This window comes from Scylla paramamosain, chromosome 24 (genome assembly GCF_035594125.1).
Source record: "Scylla paramamosain isolate STU-SP2022 chromosome 24, ASM3559412v1, whole genome shotgun sequence".
NCBI lineage: Eukaryota > Metazoa > Arthropoda > Malacostraca > Decapoda > Portunidae > Scylla > Scylla paramamosain.
The window spans coordinates 4,606,752-4,617,394 of NC_087174.1; the positions used below are offsets into that span (position 1 = coordinate 4,606,752).

The following is a 10,643-nucleotide window of genomic DNA, read 5'->3' on the forward strand; positions in this document are numbered from 1 at the left end:
TCTGTCTGTCAACATCTACCTTTCCTTCTTGCTGGAAGTTTGCCTACATTCAACCTGTTCCTAAAAAGGGTGACCGTTCTAATCCCTCAAACTACCGTTCTATTGCTTTAATTTCCTGCCTATCTAAAGTTTTTGAATCTATCCTCAACAGGAAGATTCTTAAACATCTATCACTTTACAACCTTCTATCTGATCGCCAGTATGGGTTCCGTCAAGGCCGCTCTACTGGTGATCTTCTGGTTTTCCTTACTGAGTCTTGGTCATCCTCTTTTAGAGATTTTGGTGAAACTTTTGCTGTTGCCTTGGACATATCAAAAGCTTTTGATAGAGTCTGGCACAAAGCTTTGATTTCCAAACTACCCTCCTACGGTTTCTATCCTTCTCTCTGTAACTTCATCTCAAGTTTCCTTTCTGACCGTTCTATTGCTGCTGTGGTAGACGGTCACTGTTCTTCTCCTAAATCTATTAACAGTGGTGTTCCTCAGCGTTCTGTCCTGACACCCACTCTCTTCATATTATTCATTAATGATCTTCTAAACCAAACTTCTTGTCCTATCCACTCCTATGCTGATGATATCATCCTGCACTTTTCCACATCTTTTCATAGACGTCCAACCCTTCAGGAGGTAAACATATCACGCAGGGAAGCCACAGAACGCTTGACTTCTGATCTTTCTAAAATTTCTGATTGGGGCAGAGCAAACTTGGTATTGTTCAATGCCTCAAAAACTCAATTCCTTCATCTATCAACTCGACACAACTTTCCAGACAACAATCCCCTCTTCTTCAATGACACTCAACTGTCCCCCTCTTCTACACTGAACATCCTCAGTCTGTCCTTTACTTATAATCTGAACTGGAAACTTCACATCTCATCTCTAGCTAAAACAGCTTCTATGAAGTTAGGTGTTCTGAGACGTCTCCGCCAGTTTTTCTCACCCCCCCAGCTGCTAACTCTGTACAAGGGCCTTATCCGTCCATGTATAGAGTATGCTTCACATGTCTGGGGGGGTTCCACTCATACTGCTCTTCTAGACAGGGTGGAATCAAAAGCTTTTCGTCTCATCAACTCCTCTCCTCTAACTGACTGTCTTCAGCCTCTCTCTCACCGCCGCAATGTTGCATATCTAGCTGTCTTCTATCGCTATTTTCATGCTAACTGCTCTTCTGATCTTGCTAACTGCATGCCTCCCCTCCTCCCACGGCCTCGCTGCACAAGACTTTCTTCTTTCTCTCACCCCTATTCTGTCCACCTCTCTAACGAAAGAGTTAACCAGTATTCTCAATCATTCATCCCTTTCTCTGGTAAACTCTGGAACTCCCTGCCTGCTTCTGTATTTCCACCTTCCTATGACTTGAATTCCTTCAAGAGGGAGGTTTCAAGACACTTATTCATTAATTTTTGACCACTGCTTTGACCCTTTTATGGGACTGGCATTTCAGTGGGCATCTTTTTTATTAGATTTTTGTTGCCCTTGGCCAGTGTCCTTCCTACATAAAAAAAAAAAAGAAATATATATATATATATATATATATATATATATATATATATATATATATATATATATATATATATATATATATATATATATATATATATATATATATATATATATATATATATATATATATATATATATATATATATATATATATATATATATATATATATATATATATATATATCATAAACTTATCAAATGTAATTGAAGTTAGGTTCTTTACAGGAATTTTTATTGCCTTTAATTACTGCAAGAAACTGCTGCGTCACTAAGTGCCAGAGTGAGGCCCTGATTAAAGTTAGTGTAATTACTGCAAATGTAGTCGTGGCTCCATGCATCAAGCATCGCCAAGCGCCACGTTAGTCCTGCTAGCAGAAGTCGAGGACTATCTTCAAGTCTCAAAGCGGCCATGGTGGAATATACCAACTGAAAAGCAAGTGCACTATTAGTTTTCCAATATCCTGTGCACATAATTCTCCATACACGGTTACCATTTCCCGTACTGCGAAAGTATCGCAGATCTCGGATGGCGGGTTTCTAAGCTTCATTAACTCTTGAAATTTAGCCATACATCACATTGTTAGTTATTACACCTTAAGTGGGTCACCTTGTTTTAGTGACGACCAGCTGACATATTATAATTCGTCATAATCCAGAAGATTTAAACATTTAAAACATTTAAAATTCAACTAAACATCTCATTGCTAGATCACATCAACTAATAATGAAAGATGAGGTTTCAAAACTTGTGGTACACCAAAGAGGCCTGTACATGAACCCGTCATGCGAGGGCTGTGATGCAAAGCATTACGGTACTTTTTTTTTTTTTAAGGTTAACTTTACATATGACAAGGGATAGACGAAAATTGAAAGAAAATAATATAAAAATTTCGTATATTGTGCTAACCAAAAATTTTCTATCAATATTTCTGAAGAAAGTGGCTTCGGAGCCGTGAAGCACGAGGATGCCAGCTGAGAGGCAGTCTGCACATGGCGGCGCCTCGAGGAAGCAGCAGGTGGGAGAAAAGTTCCAGCGTGACGTCACCTCCAGCAGAAGGTGAGGTCTGTGTAGGAGATAATGGTTGAGGGCGTCCTGGTCGTGGCGAGGGGGCGGTGTAATGGCACCAAAGTTTAGTATGGCGCTGCCCAAGCCTCCTCCAGGCAGTTGGCGCAGACGTGTCAAGTTAGCCACCATAACGCCCGTGTTGAGTCCCACGCTGCCTGCGAAGGGTCGCTTGGGAGTGTCGAGTAGGTACTGAGGTTCGGGGGCCAGGGCCAGGGCTTGGCGGGGACCCATGGAGTGTAGCAGCCACCACAGCTCTTCGGCAGGGCCCAGAAACAACACGTCCGTGTCCACGTACACTGCCGAGTCTTGGTCAGGAAGCGCCTCCGCCATGAATTGTTTGGCCCACGCACACGGCCGCCAGTGTCCCTTGATGACGGGCTCGTCCCGCGGCAGCCAGATGGGCCGGTGCTGCAGGAGGAGGCGGCTGCCGGAAAAGACGGTGGTGAGGTTGAGCACTTTGTTGAAGGTGTCACGAGTATCGGTCATTACAATGATGCGCCACAGTGGAGACTTTGTAAAGTAAAGTAAGGTTTTTAGCATGGTAGTGAGCTGCTCGGCCTGCCTTGACCACGATTGTACCCTCTTATCAAGTGTCATGTTGCTGGACGATGCCTCGCTACCCTGAACGGATTGACAGATTGCTATTACCATGGGTGCTTCCAAAGACGGACTGCCATATACTATTAATTGGGATGTATTATTGATGGTTCCATGTTTTGGTTTGATGCTTTTTGGACAAAGTAGAAAAATCATGCAGCTCATTATGTAAAATAATGTAACGAAGATCAGTGGTGCAGTAACTCTGCAGCCACGCCTCATGGTTATGTCTTTACTAAGATCTTTCATTTCAAGGCGACATACACCACCTTTGATAATGTTCTTTTACAACGACTCACAGTGACGTATCTCAACTCCTTTGCCGGACTTTTAAGATTTCTCATATCAGTAATGCGTCACACCTCACGTTTTTACTGCTCCAAATAACGGATTTTCACATAATATTGTGGTTTTGCTGTTGTGGCACAAGCTTTTCCCTCGTTTTGTACATTATATTCCTTGGTTTTCACGGTTTGCTCCCCCCATTTCCCACCCCCGTGTTGATGGAGTTCTCTCGCCACACTGCCACACGTGTGCGTCTGTGTAGGAGTTAACTGAACCGCGCCACGTCAGCAAGTCATTTTCGCCTGTCTTCCTTTCCTCCTCTGTACTGGTGCCACTGAATCTTCCTCTTCTTCTTCTTCTTTTTTTTTCTTCTTCTTCTTCTTATTATTATTATTGTTATTATTATTATTATTATCATTATTATCATCATCATCATCATCATCATCATCATCATCATCATCATCATCAGCAGCAGCAGCAGCAGCAGCAGCAGCAGCAGCAGCATCATCATCATCATCATCATCATCATCGCCGCCGTCGCCGCCGCCGCCGCCGCTGCTGCTGCTGCTGCTGCTGCTGCTGCTGCTGCTGCTGCTGTTGCTGCTGCTGCTGCTGCTGCTACTACTACTACTACTACTACTACTACTACTACTACTACTACTACTACTACTACTACTACTACTACATAACTCCCGGCGAGAGTTCAGGATCCGCAGTGCAAAAAAAAAAAAAATCGGAAGTTCTCATAATACCGAAAATGTAATGTTATTTTTATATATTGATCTATTTATTGTATTTTCTTTCTTTTTGTCTACAATACTTAATCCAAAGAATAGTAGTAGTAGTAGGAGGAGGAGAAGGAGGAATATTAGTAGTGCGTGGATAAATGAGATACTATGGCAAAGAATATATCAACAGTTAATAAAAATGAGGAAGTATGGCAAGGAGTATTTCAGAAGTCACTCGTAAGTTTTCGAGTTATCTGAACTAAGGGAACGTCTGCAGCGACATTACGAAACACTCCGTTCCACCTGTCGTGTGGAAAGGGCCGCTACCATACCTGTGATTCCGTCTCCTTTCTTTTTATTCATACGCCCTTTTCCTCTAGTGTATTCATTACAGTAATATGTTGAATTTATTTACTTATTAGCATATTTAATGATGAGTAAACTTGATATTAGTTTGTCTCTTAGTAATATTTGTATTTTTCACCCCCCCTTTTTTTCATTCCACAGCGTTCTCGCATTTTCTCAGTTTTCGAAAATCTGTCAGCTCATTTATATATTGGCCACCACCACTTTCTATTCAATTAACGCTTGTCTTGGAGATCGATATACATTATTCTTAGCCATTGTTTTAGGCACTGGTACAAAAAACTGACAAAGCGCCTGTCACACAAGATTACATCCATGAACTAATTATACGTGTTCTAGATACTTCCAATATGTGTTCCTCCCTTTCACAGTATATTCAAGGCCACAGGCGTTCTTATAATGTCGGCCACAAGTGTTGGATGGGGTGCGCGAATTATGTGACGTATGTATGCATGTAGGCACCTCAGCCAATAGGTAAGGGAGCATCAATAGCTTCGTTAAGATAGAGAGGGAAAGAAGGAAGGGGAGTTTCAAATAGGGTTTATTGATATGTGCGAAAAAGAAATATTGCATATACTTAGCTCTTGGTCACCTGGTTTTCCCATAGCAACGCTTTTATGTTCCCCAATGATAATATTATCGTGTCCTACTTCATCTTCCTTTGTAGGAATGAAAAAAAAAAATCACTATTAGACATTTTAAATTACAAGAATCCCATAAGACTGGGTGGTGTGTTAAACAGTAATACATTAAAAGCAAAGGTTAGTATGAGAGAAAAACCTCGACAAGAACATTTGATCCTCGTAACAGAGATATCGTAAAATTTATAGAAAGCAAGTTCACTAAAGTCCTCTACTTGACCATGATATAAGATTGTGCCCTGATGGCCATGACGTTTAGAACAGAGGTGAGGAGGATCTGGTCAGGCCGACGGAGGCAGCTTGAGGGTGGTGGCCATGGCTGCATCGGCTAGGCGGAGCGTGAGGGCGTGATTCAGCCCAGAGTGGTTGCTGCAGGGGAAGATGTGCGCCCAGTAATCAGCCAGGGAAAGATGACCCTCCACCTTCGTTAGCAATAACCGTGGGTCGTCCCCCAACCGTAATCGTGACAGGTTTGTGTACATCACCTGACAGCGAGAACAAATGTTACGTTACCAGTGAGTCCTGGTTGTATTTCAGATCTACTTAAGACGCCATGAACGATGGCATAAAAAAAAAAAAATAATAATAATAATAATAATAAAATAAAACAGTAATTCAGGTAAAGGAGCAAGGTTATCATTGACTTATAGTGACAAATATTTCATTTTCTCACTAAACGAACCAGAAACTTCCTGTCTATGAATCTGAAGAAGGATGTGCCTGCACCATGCAGAACGAGGATGCCAGCTGAGAGGCAGTCTGCACATGGCGGCGCCTCGAGGAAGCAGCAGGTGGGCGAAAAGTTCCAGCGTGACGTCACCTCCAGCAGAAGGTGAGGTCTGTGTAGGAGATAATGGTTGAGGGCGTCCTGGTCGTGGCGAGGGGGCGGTGTAATGGCACCAGAGTTTAGTATGGCGCTGCCCAAGCCTCCTCCAGGCAGTTGGCGCAGACGTGTCAGGTTAGCCACCATAACGCCCGTGTTGAGTCCCACGCTGCCTGCGAAGGGTCGCTTGGGAGTGTCGAGTAGGTACTGAGGTTCGGGGGCCAGGGCCAGGGCTTGGCGGGGACCCATGGAGTGTAGCAGCCACCACAGCTCTTCGGCAGGGCCCAGAAACAACACGTCCGTGTCCACGTACACTGCCGAGTCTTGGTCAGGAAGCGCCTCCGCCATGAATTGTTTGGCCCACGCACACGGCCGCCAGTGTCCCTTGATGACGGGCTCGTCCCGCGGCAGCCAGATGGGCCGGTGCTGCAGGAGGAGGCGGCTGCCGGGAAAGACGGTGGTGAGGTTGAGCACTTTGTTGAAGGTGTCACGAGTATCGGTCATTACAATGATGCGCCACAGTGGAGACTTTGTAAAGTAAAGTAAGGTTTTTAGCATGGTAGTGAGCTGCTCGGCCTGCCTTGACCACGACTCCTGTACTCGCTTTACGAAGTCTGGATCATCTGTTTCGTTCTTTGAGATGCTGAGCAGTCTGATATCTCCTTTATCTCCTACAGAGTCACAGACAACAATAACCATCGGGGACACCAAAGAAGGGCTCCCTTCGGTCAGGGGTTGGGGAATTACTTCAGATCTGTTTAATGTCTTCATAGAATGTTTATCAAAGTTGTGATTCTTGGACAGAAACATGAAGAGGAACCACATGAAGGCAATCCCACTAAGAAAGGGAGCCGCTGGGACACGGCGGGACATTTTAAGTATCAGGCAGTAAAATTTGCTGACGTGGAAGTAAGTCGTGTATATAAGATGCCGCGTCAGTGTTTAGAATACAGACGCCTTTGTTACACTTGGCCAGCACACGTGCATGCTTTGATGAAAACCTCCATGCGGCGCTTTTTTTTTATTTATTTATTTTATTTTTTTTTATTATTATTTATTTATTATTATTTTTTTTTTTTTTACAGTGGCAGTTCCTTCACATTTCACTTCTCCAGTTACGCGTCACATTCTGGAACAATTACTGAGAAATTCCCGTGATCTTTTTTTCTTCTCAATCGCTAATGCAAGCGTATTGTAGGTAGTTGATGATCGGAGCACATGCTTACAAGGCAACGTTTTGTGCTTGCACTGAAGTGATAGTGGTGGTGGTAGTCAGGGAATGCAGCACTGGGAGACGCCCGAGGATGCCAGGAAGGTTACTAATATTATGCCTCCCGTTTTTCCTGCTTGCATCCTGAAGAAAAAAAAAAAAGGTCGCAAATACCACAATACAAAACGAATGAAAAGACGGTTGCGTATAGAAAAAGACGTGATTTATATAGTTTAGTTACTTATGATACCTCGAAATTACTATACTTTTAATATTACGTATCAGAGAAAATAAAAAGTATATATATATATATATATATATATATATATATATATATATATATATATATATATATATATATATATATATATATATATATATATATATATATATATATAACTTCCCTTACCAACCAAGCTTTTTAACTCGATGTACGTACAACAGCAGATTTTGTAACTTGAGGACACAGACACAACCTATTATCAATCACTACAACATCATAATCTCTTCTAGCTAACTGAAAGGAAAAATACCCGGGTAACGTAATCACTTGCGTAGTTATGCATTGGTGTGAGGAAAGGAAGTGGTACATTCCGAACTCGCAGCAACATTGTCTGTAACAGTAATAGGGAGAACTATTGCCCATAACATCAATACGGTGAACATACATCACAAGAGTAAGTTTTGCCATTTACGGAACCTCAACAAACCTTGATGTTATTACCTTTAAGAGCTACTATTACTGTTCGTTCACTCACAACCTTTCCTTACATAATCAGCGGTTTTAGCAAGGGAAAAGGGATAGCTTGTCAGTAAATTCTTTAATCATGCACTGCCACGGGCCACGTATTTACTCTCGCTTTCCGGGTTTCCCAAGCGATACGTGAGGGATTGCTGTACCCGCGAGCTAGAGGAGGGTGAACAAACCACAGGCCTCTAGTGAGTGGAGTGCTTGATTCCAACACACCCATTGCCCCAGCGTGAACCACCTGCCTCTCCAGTGTTATGTGGAGTTGAGAGAGGAAAAGAGGGTCAGGTGGAGGCAGAGAGAGAGAGAGAGAGAGTCATGCTATCAAAGTATACGCACAGCCAGGAGTTTAAAAGAGCTCATTTTATACAACAATATAATAGTTTGTATTCGTTTATTTGCGTGAATGACGTTTAGCAACCGAGATGTTTTCTTTGCATATCTTATTAACCAGTACACAATTAATCCCAGAATACCCTTGAGACGGGCAGTATAAGACTAGTTAAACCCATTGAACTTCGAACATGAGATAACTGCTGAAAGACCTAGTTGTCCATTACGTCAGATTAGCTTGAAACATGAAATAATAACCCAGAGACCTAGTGTGTGCCTTTCCCTGTGCATCTGGCATCTAGGGGAATGGGAGTTCATGGTCAGACATGCACCTTTGATTGCCATAAAAAGCAAGGAGGTTTCATTTCCCTCGAGGTAGAAGGGAGTGACTCGGGAAAGGCTTGGTGAGTGGACGTGGCCGAGCATGTGTTATGAGCCGGGGCCATGTGATCACCGCGCAGCAAAAGGCACCCCTTGCTTGTGTCGTCTTATTCCCCCATGCTGCCACCTACTCTCTCTCTCTCTCTCTCTCTCTCTCTCTCTGTGTGTGTGTGTGTGTGTGTGTGTGTGTGGTAGATTTTGAAATTTGTGCATTTTGCTTCTACACACACACACACACATACACACACACACACACACACACACACACACACACACACACACACACACACCATGTAACACACAAATAAATAATGAATGTAATAAATGTTCTCCCCAAGAGTTGATGTAGTGAACGTAATCTAAGGCACTCTTGAATGTGTGCAGATGTGTTACCACCTGGTGGGATACACATGATCGCTGCTGCAAGTAGTTTTATTTCCATATAACATTATGCGCATTAAGAGTAAATTGTCACTTAGGCCAATTTACGGTTAAAGTAAAAAAACAGATTAATTAAGTCAGTCAGGAATTGCACGCGTGGACGTCATCATAAGTAGTTATATATTTAAATACTGTAATAACTTCAGGTAATCATAGGTTGCACATTTTATTTTTTTACAAGATGAGTGAAATTTCGAGTTATGAGGGGGGGATATCAGGGAAGTTCAAAGGCATTTGTTCGGGCTATGTAAGGTGGAATAATATTCATAAAAAGAGGGAGGGAGGCAGCACGAGTTTTGTGCAACGTGTCGAAAAAGGAGATATCTGGCATTAGTATACTAGTGTGGAACTGCTGTCGTGGCTCCCGGTGACGTCATGCGGTTGAATGTTGACGTAACGCCACGCCTGGGGACACGTAACTTTTACTATGAGTGTTCTCATTAAAGGGAGGAAGTTAGTAATGCAGCTAGAAAACACCGTATAGTTTCCAAGAAAAAGAAAATACTGATCCAGAAATTGTACACCTTAAACACTTGTGGTGGTGAAGCAGGCCGCAGAAACACCTGCCCATTCACAAATTAACCTTACTGTTTAAACACTTGTAACCCACGTTAATAAATGCCTACATGTAATTTACTACATGTGAATTGCAGTCGTTTCAGTAAAACCATTGCAATATGATTACGCTGCGAAGGGTACGGATAAAAACATAACTGGCGTTCTTTATCATCGTTTAAATCTCGGTGTTCATAGTATTAGTTGTGAGGGAGGAAAATAAAAAGTGGAGAGGGCACTTTTGCTGGCGTATGAGGGCGTACTGGTAGCCGGTACAGTGAACAGAATGAGAGGGATGAGAGCATGGCAGTGCCTCAGACAAGCTTAGACAGGAAGTACCAGATAAGAGAACATGATAGTAAAATGTGAAGATCACCCGTAGCGTGGCGAAGGAGAGCCATATCTAGTTTGGATAAGCTAGGACTAGATTTCCCTAATCAGGAAGCGTGGTAGCAGGTTCATTAGGACTGACAAGAATGAATTGTTTATTTAGAGATTGACGTATGTATATAATTCTGTAGCAGGATATTCCTTCGTGGTGTTACAGAGGGAGATGCTGCGTGTGGTATTACAGGGTAGCCAGTTGGTTGTGGTGTTTAGGTGAATCCTTGGTGTCATCCCCGGAAGATTGTCTGCTGGAGGTGAAGGTCACCACACGGTACACGCTACTTCCTTGTTGATTTTTATGGTTTGAAATTATCCTTCATGTAGGTATGTACCAGTCAGTACTAGTAAAGTTCAATTCCAATATAGGTTCAGTCATAAATTAGTTTTCAGACATCCATGTTCTGGCACAGGTTGCTTATTAAAGTAGATAATTATAGAAAAAAAATTCTTAATTTACATAGTGTATTGCGAGGAATGTGCGTGTTGGTGCGCGGGAAAAGGGGGGCAGTTAAGGCTACGTTGGGTTCAGGGTACCCTCGACCCCCTCCCGACACGTCAGCAAGGCCAGACCTCGATTATA

At 42.7% G+C, this 10,643-nt stretch overlaps 2 protein-coding genes across 2 annotated transcripts; both read right to left on the reverse strand.

Moving 5' to 3' along the window:
• Positions 1 to 1,691: 1,691 nt before the first annotated feature.
• LOC135112614 (glucoside xylosyltransferase 1-like) lies at positions 1,692 to 3,791 on the reverse strand. Its single transcript, XM_064027142.1, has 2 exons — positions 2,410 to 3,791; positions 1,692 to 1,928 (listed from the first exon to the last, which is right to left on the reverse strand). Exons 1-2 carry the CDS (start codon positions 3,412 to 3,414, stop codon positions 1,743 to 1,745), a joined length of 1,191 nt encoding a protein of 396 aa, XP_063883212.1. The 5' UTR covers positions 3,415 to 3,791; the 3' UTR covers positions 1,692 to 1,742.
• Positions 3,792 to 5,071: 1,280 nt separating this feature from the next.
• LOC135112613 (glucoside xylosyltransferase 1-like) lies at positions 5,072 to 7,351 on the reverse strand. The gene is made up of 2 exons (XM_064027141.1): positions 5,868 to 7,351; positions 5,072 to 5,670 (listed from the first exon to the last, which is right to left on the reverse strand). The coding sequence occupies exons 1-2, from the start codon at positions 6,879 to 6,881 to the stop codon at positions 5,467 to 5,469; spliced, it is 1,218 nt and encodes a 405-aa protein (XP_063883211.1). The 5' UTR covers positions 6,882 to 7,351; the 3' UTR covers positions 5,072 to 5,466.
• Between the last annotated feature and the right edge of the window lie 3,292 nt (positions 7,352 to 10,643).